Source organism: Cannabis sativa, chromosome 1 (genome assembly GCF_029168945.1).
Source record: "Cannabis sativa cultivar Pink pepper isolate KNU-18-1 chromosome 1, ASM2916894v1, whole genome shotgun sequence".
Classification (NCBI taxonomy): Eukaryota; Viridiplantae; Streptophyta; class Magnoliopsida; order Rosales; family Cannabaceae; genus Cannabis; species Cannabis sativa.
The window spans coordinates 54,783,306-54,804,557 of NC_083601.1; the positions used below are offsets into that span (position 1 = coordinate 54,783,306).

At 33.0% G+C, this 21,252-nt stretch overlaps 3 protein-coding genes across 3 annotated transcripts; 1 reads left to right on the forward strand and 2 right to left on the reverse strand.

The window, feature by feature from the left end:
* The first annotated feature begins 566 nt into the window (after positions 1–566).
* Positions 567–3,400, forward strand: LOC115704365 (uncharacterized). The gene is made up of 5 exons (XM_030631574.2): positions 567–761; positions 852–996; positions 1,282–1,439; positions 1,972–2,056; positions 2,167–3,400. The coding sequence occupies exons 1-5, from the start codon at positions 676–678 to the stop codon at positions 3,301–3,303; spliced, it is 1,611 nt and encodes a 536-aa protein (XP_030487434.2). The 5' UTR covers positions 567–675; the 3' UTR covers positions 3,304–3,400.
* A 129-nt stretch (positions 3,401–3,529) lies between these two features.
* LOC115705542 (non-classical arabinogalactan protein 30-like) lies at positions 3,530–5,079 on the reverse strand. Its single transcript, XM_030632897.2, has one exon. It carries the CDS (start codon positions 4,229–4,231, stop codon positions 3,689–3,691), a length of 543 nt encoding a protein of 180 aa, XP_030488757.1. The 5' UTR covers positions 4,232–5,079; the 3' UTR covers positions 3,530–3,688.
* Positions 5,080–5,214: 135 nt separating this feature from the next.
* LOC115705541 (probable inactive receptor-like protein kinase At3g56050) lies at positions 5,215–9,350 on the reverse strand. Its single transcript, XM_030632896.2, has 9 exons — positions 8,861–9,350; positions 8,592–8,733; positions 8,147–8,218; positions 7,897–8,040; positions 7,668–7,808; positions 6,753–7,213; positions 6,452–6,642; positions 6,230–6,362; positions 5,215–6,054 (listed from the first exon to the last, which is right to left on the reverse strand). The coding sequence occupies exons 1-9, from the start codon at positions 8,973–8,975 to the stop codon at positions 5,447–5,449; spliced, it is 2,007 nt and encodes a 668-aa protein (XP_030488756.2). The 5' UTR covers positions 8,976–9,350; the 3' UTR covers positions 5,215–5,446.
* Between the last annotated feature and the right edge of the window lie 11,902 nt (positions 9,351–21,252).

A 21,252-nucleotide genomic window follows, 5' to 3' on the forward strand; every position in this document is an offset into this window, starting at 1 on the left:
GGAGGTGAGTGGATGCATTTGAGAGTTTTGATGATTCAGGGTTTGTGTGTGTGGAGGTTAAAGAGAGTAGGTTTGGTGGTTGGGTTTAGCTTTGGAGATATGGAGAAAAGGGTGGAAGAGGAAGAGGAGAAGGAAGAAGTAGCGGTTCTGACAGCCATAGTTGCAGAAGAAGAAAGAAGAAGAAGAAGAAAAAAAAAAGTAAAAAAAGATTAATTTTTTTAAATTAAAAAAAGTAAAAAAGAAAAAAAAATTCTGATTTTTAATTTTTTAAATATTTATAATTATTTTTTAAAACTAATATTACGTGGACCACTAAAAACTTATCACGTGTACAAGTGTGTACACGTGGATAGTACACCGTGACACTTAACTGTGATTTTTGGACGGAGGTGTGTACAGCAAAACGGAACTAGGGTTTAAGTAGTTTAGCCGCCAAAAATTCGGTTTTTGTGTTTAAGTGTTACAAATCGTAAAGTTTAGGTGGTTTAGCAGCCAATATCTCCTTTTGTAATTATTTTGTATTTTAAGTATATTTTTGAAAAAATTCCAAAAAATAATAATAAATAAATAAAGAAATTGGAAAGGCAATGGAGCGCAATTCAATTCAAATACCATCTGCTTCAGTGTCGCCACTGTATCGTCGTCACCACCACTGAGCTTGATTGTTGAACATCAATGGCGGACAATAAAGACCTATTCGCTTCCGTTGTCTCAGACATAAAGACCTACACTGGCAAAGACCCTCTTCTTCCTTGGATTCGGTCCTGCTCAAACTTACTCCATTTTCTGCTACTCTATCTCTCTCTTCCTCTCGGTATATATGCTTAATCTTCTTTGCTTTATTCTTGCAGAGGGATCCGAAAGTTGAAGGATTTACTTCCAACTGAACGTCTAAACGAGAAACTTCCTCGTTTTCTTCAGAAATGCACTCAGACCTTCGAGTCCGATCGCCGTTACCGGAACGACATACGTTACCTTCGCGTTTGGTTGCAGTTGGTAACTTAAATATCCCAACCCTCCTTTTATTTTGATGATTTTGATTTCTGTGTCGATCTTATTTCGTTTAATTTCTTAGATGTTATTTGGATGATGAGAAAACAGATGGAATTTTATGGAAATGAAATTTGGGGAAAATAGTTGTATTATGTTTATACTCATGCACGGTATTTCATTTGGGTTAGTTCTGGAGAGCGTTTCTTTAATTTCACACTGCATAGGGGATAATGAAGATTGAATAGTAATTTTTTTTTTTCGTGGCTTTATCTGTAACCCGTCGACCAGATGGATTTTGTGGATGATCCAAGAACGCTTTTGGGGGCCATGGAGTCGAAGCATATTGGGACAAAGCATTCTCTGTTCTACCAAGCATATGCTCTTTACTATGAGAAGAGCAAGAATTTTGAGGAGGCTGAGAAGATGTACCATGTAGGAGTTCAGAAGTAAGTTTTCTACTTCTTAAAGCATTTTGTTGGTTTGTTTATCTCAGGCAGGCACCAAGGGCGTCATTATTTTGTGTTACATTTATGCTTTACTGATTTTTCTGAGTGAGCTATTTAAGTTCCATTGATTCTATGTCCGCTTCTTATATTTGTTCTTTGCTATAACATCAAGCTGGTTTTTCAGTTGTCTCATAACTTTTCTGTTCAAGTATGTTCATGGAGCATTGGTCAACTCTACACATGTTTTACAACTGCTATTAGTTAAGAACTAAATTACGTTAACTTTTAAACCCAAAGAAAGATGTTACATTTATCTAATACTGCTTTTCTTTAATGGAAGTGATTCGAATTTTTTAACTTTCACATTTCCTTCCACGAGATTATGTATCTGAATTGTCTTTGATGAATAGTCTCTTCCCCATTAACAAAAACTAATAGTTAAATGACGGTTAGACTTTGAGCGATATGGACTTCTTTATAAAGCTTACGAAGCTGTGATTTTCATCGAAAGTTAACTCTCAATTGTTGACAGCCTTGCAGAGCCTGTTGATGAGTTACAAAAATCTTATGAGCAATTCCTTTGTCGCCTGAAGAGACACAACAACAAAATAACCAAGGTAGTTCTTTAGTGTTACATGTTGCGAGTTTGGTTTGTGTTCTTTTGTTAGAGAGAGTAACCTGTCATCTTACTACATCTGTAATCTGAATGTCTGGAAATGTCTGGCAGCGCAAGGAAAAATCTACAAAAGAGTACTTGTCTGGGAGGGGTGCCCCTCTCAGTGGCAATGAGACTGAAGTAAAGAATCAAATGCCTCATGAGAATGATGGTAGAACAAAGAAAATAACAGAGGGAAGTTCTCAGCAACTGAAGACATTAACTGATGCTGATAGTAAGGATCTCCATGGACCTAGAAATAAGCAGCAAGCACCTGCTGAAAAAGAGTTGGGTAAATCCAATATGTTTTGTGGTGATGATACAATTGTGGCGAAGTTTGTAGGTACTGCAATTGTTGGAAAATCTGAAGCAGAAGATGTTTGTCATCATGGGTTGGTTGAGCCTACAATAAATATGAAAGAAGCAATGAATGCCATAAACAGTATGTTTAGTGAACCTCTGGAGACTGCTCCAGTTGGTAGATCATGCAAAAGACTACCGAATAATGATGTCAATCGAAACAATGAATTCCCTATATTTATTGATGAAAGCTTGGATAATGGAGTCAAATTAGCAGACCAAAGGGAAGAAAACAGTAGTAGAAATGAAAATTTCAATCTTCATCAGGAACCTTTCAGTATTTTTATTGATGATGATGATGATGAAAATCCCGCGGAAGATAATTTGGATCGGAATAATTTTTGCAATTCTAGAGAAGATAATGGATCTGCTTCATGTGCAAATGTATTTGTGTTTCCAACTCCAAAGGATCACCAATCAGAAGGTTCTGATGATATGGATGTAGAAGACTCACATCGACCAAGGTTTAGAGAGGATACAGTTGTTTGTCGGTTTGTTGGTTCTGCTATTTTGGATGAACCAGAGGTGGAAAATGCCTGTCACCATGGCTTGGTTGACCCCACAATCAACTTGAAGGAGGCCATGGATGATATCAATAACATGTTTGGGAAGCCCATGGATTTTGTGAGGACAAGGAGATCAATAAAACAGGACAAAACTCCTAAATCAATGAATGACTTTGGTGGCTTTTCAATTCTTCCTGATGAAGACTTGAAAAATGAACCCCCAATTAAGCAAATGCCTAAGTTATCGGGAAAGCCAAGAGGTTTTGACTTGTTTGAGCCTACTATGGTTACCAAGGAGGCTCTGGATGATATTAACAAGATGTTTGGAATGCCTTTGGACTAGTAAGGTCTATGAATTATGAAATCTGTTGTTGTAAGAATTTGATAGCGTGTAATGGCGCAGTCTTTAAATGTGAAAACTTGAGTGATTTTTTTGTCTACTCTGTTTTTACATGTAATACAATTATAGGAGTGTAATTTTATTTTCCAATACATGTTTAAAGAGTAAAAAACTTAACCAACATGAACATAAGAAATCAAGGAGCAAGTGAGATATTGTAATGTAAATGTATAGGTATAGCAGCTGCATAGTTTATTTATATATTTCTCAAAAAGTCGTATGGAAACAAAATGTTGATACATGAGTCAACATGAACAAAACAGAAAAGGAAGAAAAGAAAAGAAAAAGAATGTAGATATTAATAGAGAATTCAGTCATGGTTCAATTATCAGTAATGAGTGGTAGGAGGAGGGCAATCATTAGGGCGGAAAGCCAAAGGTCCTGCGGCGTATATCACAGCCTCATAATGTTTGCCGCCTCTCAAAACCTTGTCCTCAAAACGAAGAGGAGCACCGTACATTCCATAGTTGATATTGGAAAGAAGGTTACATTTCTCATCTGGAGACGAAACAAGTTTGACTTTGCACGATTGGAGTGGATGATCAAGCAAATCATGGCTCGTTTGGAATCCAACAAGCTGAGCATAGAAATACCCTTCATTGTCAGCTTCAAAAGACTTGTAGTAGCTCACTTGACCCCTGTAGTTCTTGCAGACAACGCTGACTTTAGCCGATGGAATTGGCTTGGCACCAGTCAAAGACCAGCTTCCGAACTGATCACAGCTCTGGCAGTAGACCACTCCTTCCACTACAACGGAGACTTCCTTCTCCATCGGTTTGGCGGGGACATATTCGCTGGCTGCAATGGAAGGGAAGGCCAAGGGAAGGAGAAGAAGTGTTGAGATGAGGATTATGAATTGGTGGCTTGCCATTTCTTCTGATGGTTGTTGGAACTGACTAAAGCTTGTTAGAGAGAAGGGAAACTCTAGTTTTAATGGTGAGTGATTCTGATTTGATTGGTATTTATAGGAAGCCTAGCTTTGTTTGGATAATGAGAAAATATTGATAGATTTAGAAGGTATTTGATCAACGTGAGAGCAACTAAGCTTGCATTGCATGTTTTGTCAACGGCTTCCATTCCATGTCATGGTTCGTACCACATAATACGTGAAGCCCACCTTTCCTTTTGTTTAATGCAAAAATAATATAATACACATCAGTTAACAATCTAAGGATATATTATAACATTTTATTAACGATAATATGATCTTTCCCGGGTGCTATCTGATTTAAACTTTTTTATTAGTCTTAAAGAAGTGAGCATTCGATCATTTGGAGAGTAATGATATTTCGTTTTAACAAGTTTTAGTTTGCTCTTAAGTATAATATCATTCAGTTGCTATAACAAGCGTTTTTCTCCTTTGGTAACGGAACTACATACAATCTGGAATGGAATAATTTGGTGTCCATTAGAATACTTAATTTGAACAACTTATGTTTTGGTGAGATAGATTTGATTGTCAAAGATGTTTTGTTGGATAATTAAATTCAGGTGGTTTGAGCTTTAATTTAAGTCTCAAGGTTCAAACAAGGTGGCGCATTGTGAAGTGGGAGTTCTCGCTTGTGCATTGTCAGCTTTGTATTCGGTTTTCCCCAGCGATAATATAAGCGGGTCTGACCTCTAATTTACAGTTTGTTTATACCAAATTGCAGGAGAAAATGAATTTTTGTTGCCACCCTTTTCTCATCTGGGCTAATCATTTTCATTCAGATATCTAATCCAAATGAAAAAGAAAAAGATGGTTGAATTGCTTCCCTTCTTTTTCTTGACTGCTGCTGCAAATGTCTTGTGATAGGAACAAACAAGAGGTATCACTAGAGAAAGGAAGAGAAAAGAGAGGTGGCACTAGAGAAATTCTCAAAAATGAAGTAGAAGAACTTTTTGTTGTGTATTTGTCACATTGATTTCGAAACCAAGCGGAGGAAAATTTAAAAGTGGGGAAAAGGGAAGAAGAATTTCCCATGTTTCCCTCCTATTCCATCTATGTACAAGTAAAAGATTCTCTAACTGCTATAAGCACAAGCATTGCCAAAACTAAGACTGAAGAACATTTTTTTAGTACTTACATTTTTCTAAGTTACAATTTTTAGAGTGCATCTGTGGACATAAGCTCAAGCTCTGCCCACCAAAGAGGTGAGAGTCTAGGTGAAGCTCCATCAGGTGTTATTCCAGTTATATCTCTCAGCCTCATAGCAACATCTCTCATTGTAGGTCTTTGATTCGGGTCAGAATCAACACAAGACTTAATGACTTGCCCAATTTGCTCCAATTGTTCTTCTTGGAATGAACTTAAAGTCGGATCGACCATTTCTTTCAAGGGTTGATCTCCTTTAAGATAGTCTGATGCCCAGTCTTCAAGTGAGCCATTGTCCACTGAGTAAGGAAGCCTACCTGTGACCATTTCAAACAGAATAACTCCAAAGTTGTAGACATTACTTTCTGGGCTGACTGACATAGTTGTATTTGGATGCTTCTTCATCTCGGGGGGAAATTCTGTTGGAGCTACAGCAATCTCATTCCAGAAACTGAATTCGGCAATTTTTGCAGCGTAGTCTTCTGTGAGACGAACAGCCGAGGAATTCAAATTGTTATGCGCTGTAGGTGGCTCCAGATGGTGAACATGATCCAGACAGTAAATCATGCCCATTGCAATTCTCAAACGCATTCCCCAGTCAAGGTGCTCAGCTTCTCTTACTGCAAAATTAAATTTCACCAGCATTAGAATTTCATGGAATATCAGTAGAAAGTAGAACACTCAGCATACAAATCTTGAGACCATTACTACGTCAGTCTTACAGATTTGGAATAAAAGTGATCAAAAGTACTTTATATCTAGTACTTAAAACTAATAAGCTAGATAGGCACTCACTGTGTAGGTGCTCAAAGAGTGTTCCATTTGGCGCATACTCAAAAACCATCATTCTAGTGAAAGGTTCCTCTTCCTGACAAAACCCAATAAGGTTGACAAAGTTCATGTGGTTCACCTTTGATAATATATCAATCTGAAAAGATGGTTGTAAAACAATTAGAGGCTGTGATACTGAATAAACCGAAGCTATCCAATAGAGGTTTTTTTTTTCTGGTCCAATACCTTCTTGCAAAACTGGACTTGTAATTTTTCTGACCATTCCTTGGAAGATGTCTCTGTAAGAGAGGCTACAGCTATTTCAACTCCATTGGACAATGTCCCTTTGTATAGTGTACCAACTGGTGAAGAACCTATTACGTTGCTGAAATCTTCACAAGCTACTTCAAGCTCTGATCTCTTAAGCTTTGGAACACCTAAAATCAAAGCACGAATTAATATTTGCTGTGATAAAACTTGCAGCATGGACATGAGGTCAAATTTATAAAATAGACAACTTTTTTTATTATTAGTGAGACAGAATTACCTGTCACAAATGCTTTCTGAAGCTGTCCACTCAATCCTGTTGCCCATGGTTTGACATTAGCTACCTTGGACGATATACACAGATAGGCGAGTATTGCAACTGCAAGGACACCAGCTCCTCCAAGGGATCCAGCCACTATTGCAGTATGATGACTCCTCCAAGAGGGTTTGTTGTTTCTGGCAGGCAAAGCTGATTTAGGAATAGAAACTGGAGGCGGTGCCAAAGAAGGCGATGGTGAAGAGGGAGATGGCGCTGGCGCTGGTGCAGCCTTTGGTATTTTGGGTGGAGTTTTTGATTTTGATGGTGGTGCAGTATCTTCTTGAGCAGATGATGAAGATGGAGATGGTGAAGGGGAAACTTTCTGTCCACCTTGAGATGTTGGATTAACAGGAACTTGATTAGGTGATTCTGCTCTCTTGGCCTGCAGCACTCGTCGGTGAATAAAATCTTCAGCTTGCATCCTGGCAGAGATAAGAGCACTCTATAATGTCACAAAAGCAGAACATGTACCAACTCAATGTCCATATAGAAATTAAACCAAACAAAAACTACGAAAAAGATTACACTGCTAATTTTTCAAAAAAGCATGTCGATACCGATACTTACTAGAAAGTCCTACATTAATAATGTGTAAGAACATATTATCATACAGAAAAAACATGTGGATCTTACTGATTGATAATTGGTTTTGAGATTTCTTAGCAAAAAAAAAAAAAAGACAACTGGTTTTGAGATAGGATTCCATTTTCACATTCTATCTACGTTGATTGTGGTACTAGGGAATTACTTATTTCCCTTCCTACTTTGAAATGAGCACAAACAGAAAAATAAAGCATTTCACATGAGAGTTGAGACTCCCTAAAGATATTTTTTCTTTTTTAACAGTCTAAAAGCTTATGTTAGTATGTAACATACCAAAAACTTGATATTTGGTTGAAAGATGATTCTCTAGCTGCACCAGACATCTGTACTTTATCAACTTGAAACTCAGAATTCATCTTTAGTGCATTCAGTTCAGGGGACAAGCTACCCATAAGACCATTGTTGTCCAAGAGTCTGCAAAACCAGGCAGAAAAGCATGTCAATAAGCAAATAAAGAAAGAATGAGCTGAACACATATGGCTGCCACTATATAATAACTTACAGGGTTGTAAGTGACAAATTTCTGCCAAGATCTTTCGGAAGGGGTCCGCTGAAGTTGTTATATCCTAAATCAAGTATCTCCAATTCTTCTAACTCGCCGATCCCCTCAGGAATCGATCCACTGAAGGAGTTGTTGCGCAAGATGCTGCAGCATACAAAGACAATTGATTTGAGAACATTAGTACTTATGAACAACAAGTATTAATACATGGAAGTATCTGGTTTGACAAGATAAAAGAAGAAATGCTTACATTGATTTCAAGTGGCCAAGGATTGTAAGTTCTGGTGCTAGTGTTCCTTCAAGGAAAAGATCCTTCAAGTTCCTAAACAAAGCATAATTCTAATATTAGAATGGGCAATAAAGTTAATATAAATTTGTGAAGAGGGAAAAAGAATGAAAAGGAGATAAGCTAGACTAGTATTATTTCATCAAATTTACGGTTTAAGTTGAGTGATTGATAAGATTTCATCAAATTTGACTTTAAATATGCAATTTGGTCAATAATGAAAAAACCATCTTGAATCATTTTAAGCTGCGAACTATTAATTGACTATGAAGGAATTTAAAAACAATCTAAGGCACAAATGTTCTGAGTTACCAAAAGAAGAAGAAGAATATATATATATATATATATATATATATATATATATATATAGTTATGAAAAGAAAACAGTTCAGATATTAAAAGTACTCACAAAACGACGACTTTTCCATCTGAAGAACAGTCGACCCCGAACCAGGAGCATGGATCAACCTCTCCAATATCATCTTTCCAATTAGACAAAGCGTTAAAAGGGTCACTTGTAACTCCTTCCTTAAACCTTAAAAGCGCCAAACCTTAACACAAAACCATTAACAAGGTTGTTAAAACATTTTCCCATCAGTTTTCACAACTTTCTAGCTAACCAAACAAGAGAATTAATTAAGAAGAAGAGAATATTTAATCATACAATCTAAAACTAACCTTCATCATTCATAGACGAACAAAAGATCAAATTATGAACCAAGAAGTATGTCATCACCATAGCCAGCACACTCATCCGATTCCTGAATCGATTGAATTTCCATTTTTCGATCATATTTTTTTTTTTTTCCAATAAAATTATAAAAACGTTGTCACGAACCAAACTGGGAGCCAAAAACAAGATTTCTTTTTTGCTTATTTTTTATTAGAACAGAGGGGATAAACAAGGTTGGAACTAATCAGAGACACCAAAATCGAACAATCTGATCAGTTGAATAAGCAAATGGGTAAACTAAAAGATCGAAAACCATGTTCGCGTGCTTGTTGGCTAATTTAGACCCCAACAAAATATTTGAAAACGCGTCTACTGTTAATGTTTCTAAAATTCATATAATATAATATTATGCTTCTCTTCTTTTAATCTTACTTGTTTCATGTTTGACATTGACTCACTCACATTTTTTTTTTTTAATTTCTTTACTTCTTTATTTTTATAAATAAAAGTAATTTCAATTTTGTGATATATTTATATCAATTTTTAATATATATATATATATTTAAAGTAATATCAATTTTTAATATTGTTCCAACACTTAATTGTAAATTTTAATGTTTAATTAATATTTTTATCAAAAATAATTTCTTTAACATAAATTTTATTATGTAATATAATAAAAAAAAAAAATACATAATTCATAATTTTAATATTATATCTAAATATACTAGAAAAATAATAAAAATAACATAAAATAAATAAAAAAAAATAGTACATTTATAGTGATGTGAATTCGCATTAAATATTTTTTTAAATTTAGCTCAACATTTATTATGTGTTAAATTTATAATACTTTTTAATATATTATTAAAAAATATTTTGTATTAGATGAGTTATATTTTATATTTGAATCAATAATAAATAATAATATGTATTCTTTCAAAAATATATAAATATATATATGGCAATTTTTTTAGGACCACTTTAGTGGTTTGAAAAGGTCATAGGAAAGGAAGAGAGATCTTTTCCATACAATAAACCTCATTTTATCGATTATCCGCGAAGATGCTCTATAAAGCTAGATATTAAAATTTTAAAATTTGTAGTTGAAATAATGTTTATAAATTACATGAATAGAAATAAATTAGTAACAAAACTTTATGAAATATATGAAAATTTAGCACTAGAAGAAAACATTCTTATAAAAAGGTAAGTTTTATCTGTGAAGTCTCAACAATTAACAAAATTAAAGACTTTGAACAATTTTTTGGGAATTATTTCATGAATATCTAACAATAATAAAAAAAAATATATTTTTTTATAGATCTACAGTACTTTTTATATTTTATTAATTTTTTTTAAGAAAAATAGGAAGTGTTATTTTTCAAAACTATATTATGTTTATGTTGCTACTACGGGGAAGTAATGCGAAAATAACGTTTTTCCCTAAAAAAAAATAAGTGAAAAACTTGTAGAAAATGAAATCTGTAAAAATGTAATAAAAAAGAAAAGATCTAATTTTAAGTGTATTATGTAAAATTTTTAAAAATATAAGACAAATTTCGTCCACTTGCATCAACAACACCTAACTTAAATAAGTAAGCTTGTACTAATATATAGGAGTGTTCATCTAATCTAATTATCACTTTTTTGCTCATTGTGCAACTGATTTGCACTAAGTGCGAATTTCATATTCTGGATCTAATCTAATATGCACAATAACTCAAATCTAATTCGTAAAAGTGTAGATTGGATCAATTATTTTGAATTAGTTACATTCTGTTATTTGTATTTCCGGATGGAGGACACATGTAATTTCAAGACGGTTTCAGCTCAGTTGCTCTAGGCCCAATCCCAGGCCTAACTAAGATAATGGACTGGATCCATTAGTGAAGTCAAGTCTCTCGGATGTTGGACAGATGACTCGTCTAAATAAGATTCATCTCCGACACAGTGAATCTCTGGATGGCATCAGGCATATCTTTCAGATGAGTGATTAATGGGTGTCTAGATATCCATCTTCGTATCACAATAATTTATGCCGAATCCCACAATATTAGGACTTTATTTCCAGGATCATGTCCAAAATTCATATCTTCCGAATAAGAAAATAAAGCAATTGCCAATCAAGTATTTATGTGTCTTTATTATCTACAAAAGTAGGATACAATTTGATAAATATCAACATAATATGGCATCCACGTCAGCAGAAGCTCAATGCCTCATAAGTCGGGCTTCACCAAATGAGCTTGAAGTCAATGTATTATTTGTATTTACCCCATCAATGGGAAATGTGTACATATTAGAAACCTAAAACTATAAATACAAGAAAATCTCCCCATACAAAGAGTTAGAATCACATTCCTTGATTGCACGGGTAAATCTTAGGGTTCAAACACTTGACAAAACACTTGTGTAAATTCATAAAATTTTTCTAGCTTTATCGTAATAATATTGACTCGTGAATTAAGACTCTGTAACGCCCCAACCACGTAAAGACTCTGGTTATTCTTTGTCTATAATTTATTTGTTTAAGCTTTATTATAGTTTATCGGTTTTTGAAAATCTCGGTAAATACTTTTCAATATTAAGTTATTTAATATTTATCAAAAAAAAAAAAAAATCACATAACTTTAACAACAGAATAAAATAAATTATTATTATTTTATGTCTCTAACAACAAATTAAAATAAATAAAAAAATAAATTCAAAGGAACAAAATAATTGAGTATCAAATAAATGTTTAATTTTGTATGTAAAAATAAATAAATTACATATAATATTGAAATATATATTTAATATCGGTTAAGTTTGAAATATATTTGTATTATATTTGTTAAATTTTTAAATTATTATATATTCTTATATAAAATAGTAGTTATATATATAATTTTTTAAAAATTTATATAAATATGTGTGGATTGGATTTGGTTGATGATTTTTACATGTCAATCAACATCTAACTTGTACAATAGCGAATTTTAGATTTTACAATCCAATTCAATCTGTATAAGTGCATATATCTTTACTTTGCGAATTAGATTAGATTGGATAATACAACATAGATTGGATTCTCTATTTTATGAACACCCCTAATTATATATATTAAGGATATTTGTAGCATAACTACACTTATATTTTCGGTTTCATACACTTATATGCCACATGTTTTTTTTTCCGACCTTAATTAAGTTATATTTCTATTACTCTCGTCACTATGAGTGTGTCAAATCTTATTCACATAGAGCAATATTTACAGCATAAATACATAATATTTTAGATTTCATCCACTAATATATTACATGCTTTTTTTTTTTTTTTTTTTGTCTCTGGTAAATACCGAAAGTTATATTTACGGTACTTTCATCACTACCAGTCCATTAAATAATCTTATTAAAATAGATTAAAAGTTGACATGTGTCAATATATTAGTGGTCTACTCATATTTTCAATTAAAAAACTTATTAAATAATTCTAAATTAAAAAAAAAAACTAAACAATAATAAAATTAAAAAGGACAATTACATTCTTAAGGGAAGAAGAAGAAACAAAGAGAGAGATATACCTCCAAATATTGTTTTTATTTTTTTTTTGTATTATTTTTATTAACTAAATAAATATTATTTAGTTTTTTCAAATTCTAAATTATTTAATAAGATTTTTATTGAAAAATAAATTTTTTATATTTTATTTATAATTTTATAAATTTAAAATTATTTAATAAATTTTTTATTGAAAATATAAGTGGATTACTAATATGTTTACACTGTTTTAATAAAATTTAACAGGTTAGTAGAGACAGAAGTAACTTAACATATTTAATTTATAAAAAAAAAAAATATGATATATATGAAATCGAAAATATAAAATAATTATATCACAAATATTCTTATATATTATATATATTTTTTAGGAAAAAGGTAAATAATGAAAATGGAGCTCTTAAATATGAATGAGTCTACCAAGCTTTCTACAAATGATGATAGGTTTTTGTATTAAATTGATAGTAGTTTAGTGTAATTAAGTCTATAAAAGAAAAAATGAAAATGGGTCCACTCCAATCAAAGGAACTAGTTGCATTTCAAATAATAATAATAATAATAATAAACACAAAGAACTAGCTAGCTGAAAACTAAAGGCAATGCCTTGGAGTAGTAGAGAATGGAGTGAATGTAACGTGTTTCTTTTTCTTTTTCTTCTTTTATGCTTAGGTTAGTAGTAGTAGTAAAAAGAATAATTATTACATATATATAAACAAAAGACACGCACAAATCGAGAAACAAAAGACATAATAATAATAATATCTTTCAAAAAAATAATAATAACAATAATAATAATAATAATAATAATAATAATAATAATAATAATAATAATAATAATAATAATAATAATAATAATAATAATTGTCAGTTGCCGGCAACGACTTTTTGAAAGTGAGAACCAAGTCTCTCAGTTTTTGTCTATTTGACTCAGTAAAACTATAACACCTTCACTTTGCTTCCATCTCTTTCTGTTTTTTTTTTTCGTTTCTTTTTTGGCTTTTTTAATAATTAACTTTATTAACTTGTCTATTTTTCTTTTTTGGATAAGTCTGTATCAGTCTTCCCCCTAAGAAATTTCATGGTCATTATTTTGTATGTTTTCTCTTCGAAAAAAATAAAAAGATAAATAAATATCAAGGCCGCTTTCATGCAAAATTACTTTTATATAAATGTTTGGTTGTTTATTTTTGTTATGCATTATCGTTTTTCATTTAGTGGGCTGTTTTCTGTTTGGATGTTTAGGATGGTATATTTTCCAAGATATTTCCTTTCGAATGTGGAGTTGTACGTCAATTATCAATTAATCGTTAATAAGATAATTATTTAGTTTATTAACTCAATAGTTTTTTTTTTTTAAAAAAAAATAAAAAATCCGCTTTATTAACTAATTACTTCACCTACCAAACAAGGTAGCAAATCAGTTCACTACTATAAAAACCATCTTTAAAGACAGTTTTTAAGACGCGTTGGTTTTGACAAAATTTGTTAGCTACACTGTAAGGTTGAAAACAACCGACGCCATATATACCCCTATGGCGTCAACTATTATCTAGTTACTAACGCCATAAGAGTATATATGACGTCAGTTTCTATCTAATAACCGACACCATATATACCCGTAGGAATCGAAGCCAATTATATATTTAAAAGGTAAATTAAATATTATTTAAATTAATTTTAGGATTGGCCAAAATACCTAATTTCATTTCATAGAAGTAATTAAATATTACACAAATATTGTAAAATTAGTCAAAGTATTAACAAGTTAATAAATCTAACTACAAGCTAACCTAAAAAAATAAGCTAGGGAAGAAAAATTTTTAGGCCTTTCAACATCAATCTTCCAAGTCTTCGTGAATCACCGCCATCAACCGTTTTATCTACTGTCGTTGTACTGGTAATATAATCGGTTTGTGGATTGTATTGCTGCTAGTCTCCAAACTGAAAAAAAAGTAAAAGTTTATATTAGTTTTTATATATATATTATTTGTTATTATGATAAATACTATAATCAATAATTAAAATTTACTGCTTTTTGATCTTGTATATGACTGTTGGGGTTTGCACGTGCGATGATGTCAGCCATGTATTTCGAAACATAAAAACTACATTCTTGATTTTTAGGTTGTCTTGGACAATTTGCTTGTGAAATTTCTGGCCACGACCCAAGATACGCATTTGATGTCCCTATATATTGGTATGCTCTGTTTGAAAAATTATATTAACATTTTAATTCATTAGTTAATTAAATAATTTGTTTCATAAATAGTCATTAAATTATTACCTTTTCAATATTGTAGTAATTTGTTCGGGAACTTGGTGGCCACGTATAGAGTCTAAATGGATAACTTTCCTTGGCGCAACGACCTCTAACATCCAATGCGCAATAGAAAATTATATTGAGTTATAGGTAAGATAGTATAAAAATAATTCCAAGTTATAATATAAATAAGCAATAAGCACTAAAAACTTAAATAGTGTTTACCCGATATTCTATGGAATAAAGAACATTTGGTGGTTGTTATTCATTAATAATAACCAAGCAGCCAATCGTCTTGCCGCATTGTCAAAAGACTGACTCTTCTCTTCATCATTGATACCATTCACTGCGAGAAGCTGTGGGTCGTAAAACTTGAAGATTTTTCTCAAATCATTTATGCGCTCCCAGATGTGCCTGCATAAAATTGTTAAGTATTAGTGTCTTATAATAATTTCACTAGAATTTGATATATAAGGTCAATTAGATTAAAGAAGAGTATACATGATTCCAAACAGCATTCCTTAGTTGCCGATGAAGTCACGCAATGCAACCGACTGCAAATTCTCTCCAGATAACGTGATCTGGGTACACGGTGTTATGAATCCCTTAGGCATAGGAATAGTGATTATATATATCACGTTTATCTTTGAGTTTCAGAAATTCAACAACCATCCATTTTAGCAATTTAGGGATCAACTCCATGACCTTTCGCGAGAATAATTCATCTTCTTCATCATGACCGCCTTGTGGAGAAAGCATGTGAGCTATCCCCTTCGACGCATCACGTCTTGAAGGCAGTTGAGCGAGTGGGCCCTACACAAAACACACCATAATATATCAAATTTAATCTAAATTTTACCAAAATTTTGGCAGCATAACGACTGTAATTGAATGCCCTAAAAAATTTTAAACATACATGTATAATGACAAATAACACAGACATAACAGTAGTTTATTCATCCATCCCACCGCAGTACATATATTCGTAGAACCTACTTCACTATGGTTGAATATTAAAGATATTCAGACTCCACTAATCATTAATAATTAATTTATAAGAAAAGTTACCTCGGGTGTTACAATTAGGTGTTTAGGCCAAGGAAGGAACATGTTTGGTACTTCCCTAACATATCTACACCCTTCAATTGAGATTGGGATTTCAGCTTCCTCTTGCAGCATTTTCAAATCAGAACTTGGGCATGTGAATCATCGTAGTCCGTTCAGTGAATAGTGATTTTATCCTCCTGCTCGTATAGATACGCTCGGGCCACAATGTTGTCAATATTGTCAGAGCAGAGATATACTTGCTGATCAAGGACCCTATGGTCATCGAAATTGTACAGGAGAGGTGGCTCGTTGAGGGAAACAAACTCCTCAGCATAGATTTGTGGTGGACCCTCATCCTCACGAGCGTATTGTTGTAGAACATACGCCTGATCAACCACCTCTCCTTCTTCCTCTTGTTCGGCAGTGTTTTTCTTCTGTTTAAGGGATTTTATTTCGGCTTTTAATTTATCAATCTCCTTCTGTTGCCGAGCCACAACATTAGACACTTTTCTTTTCTTCCTGCCGAACAGTTCAGATGCCCTGGTCAGGAACCTGCAAAACAAAAAATGCAAATTAGCTATGATTTTTTTTGTATAACTAAAGAAACAACATTTCAAGTACTAGCATACCCAGTAGCCCTGACACGTCCAGGATGCTCTGGTGTCCCGAGCGCTTGCGTCAGAATATCATTTTGGCCCTTGACTTGAATTTTTCCTTGAGTAAGCTGCTCCTCTAATTGAGCCTAATGCACACATATATTTAAGAAATTAGTATATGAATTATATATACTAACTCATTAGTAGTACTCAATTAAGGATTAATATATACTTACTATCTTCTCGATAATTTTCTTGTCGTAATCAGTGACAAGTTTTGTTCTCTTGGTCCGAGATTTGATCCAAACACGGTAGCGTGGGGGATCCTAAACGTCGAGGTCCTTTTTCTACATTATTTTATAACAATTAAATGAGTACAAATTATATTTTAAAGCACATTATTAGAATTCATTGATTACCTACCATATCTTCCCGTACGTTCACCATTCCATTCCAACCACTTCGATGTCTGGATTAGATCTTTGTCAAACATTCCCTTTGCACCTTACTCAATTTCTACAATGCCAAAAAAATACATTAGATACATGTACTTGTATTTAAGAGTTTATCTTAGTACAAATATAATTAACGTACCTGAAATTCAAGAGTTAGTCGACTTTCAACAAATTTTAACCAATCAGTAAGGTCAATTTCCGAATGCTTTTCAGGGACTTGTGCTAGGCGCTGCACATCCTTCTCTTCAATTGCGGGCATTATAACGTCTTTCGTCATTTTATTCTTGAAGTCTTTCATTAACTTCCCAGCAAGGATCAGACAATCATGTTTGAAGGAATCTGGCACTATAAAACCCGTCTAGTTTGAAGAAAAACAAACACGATTAAAGTTAACATTTAAATTAATCAAAACAAATCAAAATTCTCACAATTAACTACTTACCTGTATATCCTTCCAAACTTTATATTTTCAGTGTAGGGTTGACTTCTTTCCAATTTTTATAGGACAACCTATCGTCTGACGACATCTAACTCCTAAAGTCGATATTAGCTTGGAGTAGATTTTGCCACAGTACTGTCCTTTGTCATTCACCTCGAGTGCCACTCTTTTTCCTTGGTCCATTAGCTTTGATATTTCATTCATCTGAGTAGGTCCTCGTGTAGGTATCAGCCTATGACACTCTACTTCTGGGTCTGAATCTGATCTTGAACCTGAATTGGCCATATCTACACCATTAACAAATAAAAATTAAAGTTAGCTATATATATAACAAGTAAGCTATACGAAATATTAAATGCATAAACAAACATTATGTGTTCAGCATAAACAAACACAACATAAAGTAAGCTATATATTAAGTTAGCAATTAGACACGTTTTCTTTTCTTTTTTGTTTATGTTTGCCTGAATCACAATTTACCCATATTCCCTCATTAATATCGTTTCTAATGTATTCAGCATCGTCTTCCTCAAGGTTACGATCAATTCCCATAACTTGTTCATGCAATGGTTGCGCAACAATGAAGTCATCATAACATAAGTCAGCATGATGAATGGATCATTTATCATTCTCTAAGAACCTCCTCTCTAGTGTCGATAAAACAACAGACCATTTATCATTAGCCGGACCAGAAATGTAAACTGCTTGGCTAGCCATGATGAATGGATCATTCTTGCTTCATCTCTTACTTAAATCAACCAAAGTAAAACCAAGCTCGTCAATTTTTACTCCAACATTGTTGTCAACCCAAGAACATTTAAAAAGTGGAATTCGGAACACAAAATAATTGAGCATTAATATTTCTTCAATAACCCCATAATACGTCATAGTACCTAAAATATGGTTTCTATCTTTCGCACTTGCAAAATGCATGGTTTCTGCGACGATATGTATGCCACTATTTTGAACCTCTCGAGCATCATCTCTTGACTTTGTATGGAAACGTTTACCCCTTACAATGTACGTTTCATACTTTGCTACTGCAAAACTTGGTCCAAGGGAAATATGACTCAGCACATCAGATACTCCACGATTCAGTTCGTTCAACTTTGCTATAATGGTATTCCTTAACCACCCAATGAAAGTTTGACGATGCTGGTCTGCAAACCATTTTTGTTTATTTTTATGATTTTCTTGGAACCATTGATTGTAACAGCTCCATATGATCACTGTAAAATAAGTAAGGTAAATCAAGTTATTGTTCATCGTGACTTAAGTAATATTAATCAAAGGAAAAGTTACTTACGTTATATATGGCTTAACCTCTGCATTATTGCTCATCACGACTAATTGAGCTTGATCTAGTTCAAGCTTAGACACTGTCACCATTGTCCCTTTCCTCCTTAATCCTCTATCAACTTCATCTGGGTCAGTTCTTGGTTTGCTAATTCCTATTGCCTCAACTTCGACCATGTACTCAGAATAAAATTCCACAACATCTTCAGATATGTAGCACTCAACCATAGATGCTTCTGGCTGATAGTGGTTACGCACATAACTTTTAAGTACCTTCATATTTCATTCAAATGGATACATCCATCTCGCCCATACTGGCCCACACAAATTTGCTTCTCTCACTAGATGAACCATTAAATGTATCATGATGTCGAAAAAAGATGGCAGAAAAAACTTTTCTAGGTTGCACAATGTTTTGACTACATGTTCATGTAATGCATCTAACTAATCCAATTCTAATTCCTTCCCGCACAACTTATTAAAGAAAATGTAAACATGTGTCAAACACTCTCCAACATTTTTTGGCAGGACTAATCTAATGGTAATTGGAAGCATATGTTGCATTAACGCATGTCAATCATGTGATTTCAGACCCATTAGTTTTAGTTCGACCTCATTAACTAAGTTTTTTATGTTAGACGAGTAATGGTACTTTCATATTTGCAAATGATTTGCAAAATATTTGTTTTTCCTTTTTGGACAAAGTGAAGCAAGCAGAAGGCAAATATAATCGTTCACCTTTCTTCTCAGGTACCAGAGATTGTCGTATACGCATTTCAACGAGATCTAAACGACTATTTTGACGTCCTCAGTTTTTTTGGGAATATCAAGTAAGGTACCAATAATACTCTCACACATATTTTTTTCAATATGCATGACATCCAAACAATGTCGAACAAGTAAACTTTTTCAATATGGAAGACGAAAAAAGATTGACTTTCTTTGAAAACAACCATTTGTTTTTTTCTTATTTTTTCACGTCTTTCCATACGTAAAATCTAAAAGTTCTACTTGTTGGAGAATTTGTTCCCCTAACAGTGGCAAAGGAGCCATATCTCCCTCTTCAGTACCATGGAATACTTTCTTTTTCGTCTATCAGGATGATTTGTAGGCAAGTACCGTCTGTGACCCATGTAACACATCTTTTGTTCATTTGCCAAGCGACGAGCTGATGTGTTAGTGCAACAAATCGGACAACCTTCGTAACTTTTTGTGCTTAAGCATAATAAATTACTATAAGCAGGGAAATCACTGACAGTCCACAATAACACAACTTTCAGATTAAAGAATTACTTTTAATACCATCATATGCCTGAACACCATTCTCTTATAATTCTATTAAATCATCAATCAATGGTTCCAAATATACATCAATATTTTTTCGGGGTTGTTGCGAGCCTGATATAATTAAAGAAAACATATTAAATTTCCTCTTCATCACTAACTAGAGAGGAAGATTGTACATAACTAGGAAGACAGGCCATGAACTATGACGACTACTTAGAGATCTATGTGGATTTACTCCATCTGCAGACAGACCGAGACGAATGTGTCTTGGGTCAGATTTGAATTCAGGATTTATGTAGTTTACTTTTTTCCAAGCTTGGGAATCTGCAGGATGTCTGAGTTTTCCATCTTTCACTCTCTTGGTCTCATGCCAAATCAAATTTTCAGAATGTTCTACACTACGATATAATCGTTTCAGTCGTGGAATCAAAGGCATGTACCACATCACTTTTTGGGGATAAATTTCCTATTCTCCTCACTCTTGTTTACTTTATGGCGGGATAAACCACAAGTCGGGCAATAATCCATGTCTGCATATTCCTTACGATGTAAAATGCAATCGTTCAGACATGCATAAATTTTTTCATACTTCAATCCTATGGAATTTAATGTTTTTTTCACTTCATATGTAAATTCTGGGAAGCAGTTGTCAAATGGTAAAATATCTTTAAAAGCAACTAAAAATTGAGTAAAACATTTATTTCTCACTCCATTTTCTGCTTTTATGTTGTAAAAATTTACCATTGTTGGCAATCTTAGTTTTTTTTCAACCATCGAACAGGGGTTTATCAGCATCACTTAGAAAATTACCGATTTTTTCATGATCATTAAGAAATTCCTCCTGTACTTTGATAAGCAAGTCCAATGGATGATCATCGAAATCATTACCCTCGATATCATCTACCCCTCACTTTCCTAATGGATATGGATCATCAGCTAAATGTTTGCCATGCCAATACCAAGTAGTATAACTTCTATTGAAACCTCATAAATACACATGGTCCTTAGTCATCGTAATATTTCCTTTAGATCCATTACAATAATCTACACACGGACAATGAATATGTTCAGGATTTTTAGAATTCTTTAAGGCAAACTCTAAAAACGCATCGAACCCTACTTGAAATCGCAGTGTGTCTCTCTCCTTACGCATCCATGATTTATCCATAACAAATATCCTAAAAAAAAAATTCAGTATTTAGTAACTAATTATAACTAGTTATGAATTACACAATGTAACTAGCTTGGTTTCTCACAATTAATTCATATTAATTTATATATTACTAAATTTTTTGTGTTAGTTTGGTTCATGTTATTAAGTTGTATAAGTTGTAAAAGTTTTAATTAACTAACTAGGAGAGTGTTTAGTTGATTAGAATATTGGTAGAATTAGAATGACTTTTCTTAAAGTGAATCCATTCATTTGTTTAGTTTGTCATTTATAATTGAAAAATTTATATAAATATGTTATGTCA

Excerpts from the sequence above, each read along its gene's own strand:
- LOC115704365 (XM_030631574.2), top strand. The coding sequence starts at position 676 with ATGGCGGACAATAAAGACCTATTCGCTTCCGTTGTCTCAGACATAAAG. Across the intron at positions 997-1,281 it reads TTCGCGTTTGGTTGCAGTTG|ATGGATTTTGTGGATGATCC; the intron begins GTAACTTAAATA and ends CCCGTCGACCAG. Across the intron at positions 1,440-1,971 it reads TACCATGTAGGAGTTCAGAA|CCTTGCAGAGCCTGTTGATG; the intron begins GTAAGTTTTCTA and ends AATTGTTGACAG.
- LOC115705542 (XM_030632897.2), bottom strand. The coding sequence starts at position 4,231 with ATGGCAAGCCACCAATTCATAATCCTCATCTCAACACTTCTTCTCCTT.
- LOC115705541 (XM_030632896.2), bottom strand. The coding sequence starts at position 8,975 with ATGATCGAAAAATGGAAATTCAATCGATTCAGGAATCGGATGAGTGTG. Across the intron at positions 8,219-8,591 it reads GATGGAAAAGTCGTCGTTTT|GAACTTGAAGGATCTTTTCC; the intron begins GTGAGTACTTTT and ends TGCTTTGTTTAG. Across the intron at positions 8,041-8,146 it reads CTTGGCCACTTGAAATCAAT|CATCTTGCGCAACAACTCCT; the intron begins GTAAGCATTTCT and ends TGTATGCTGCAG.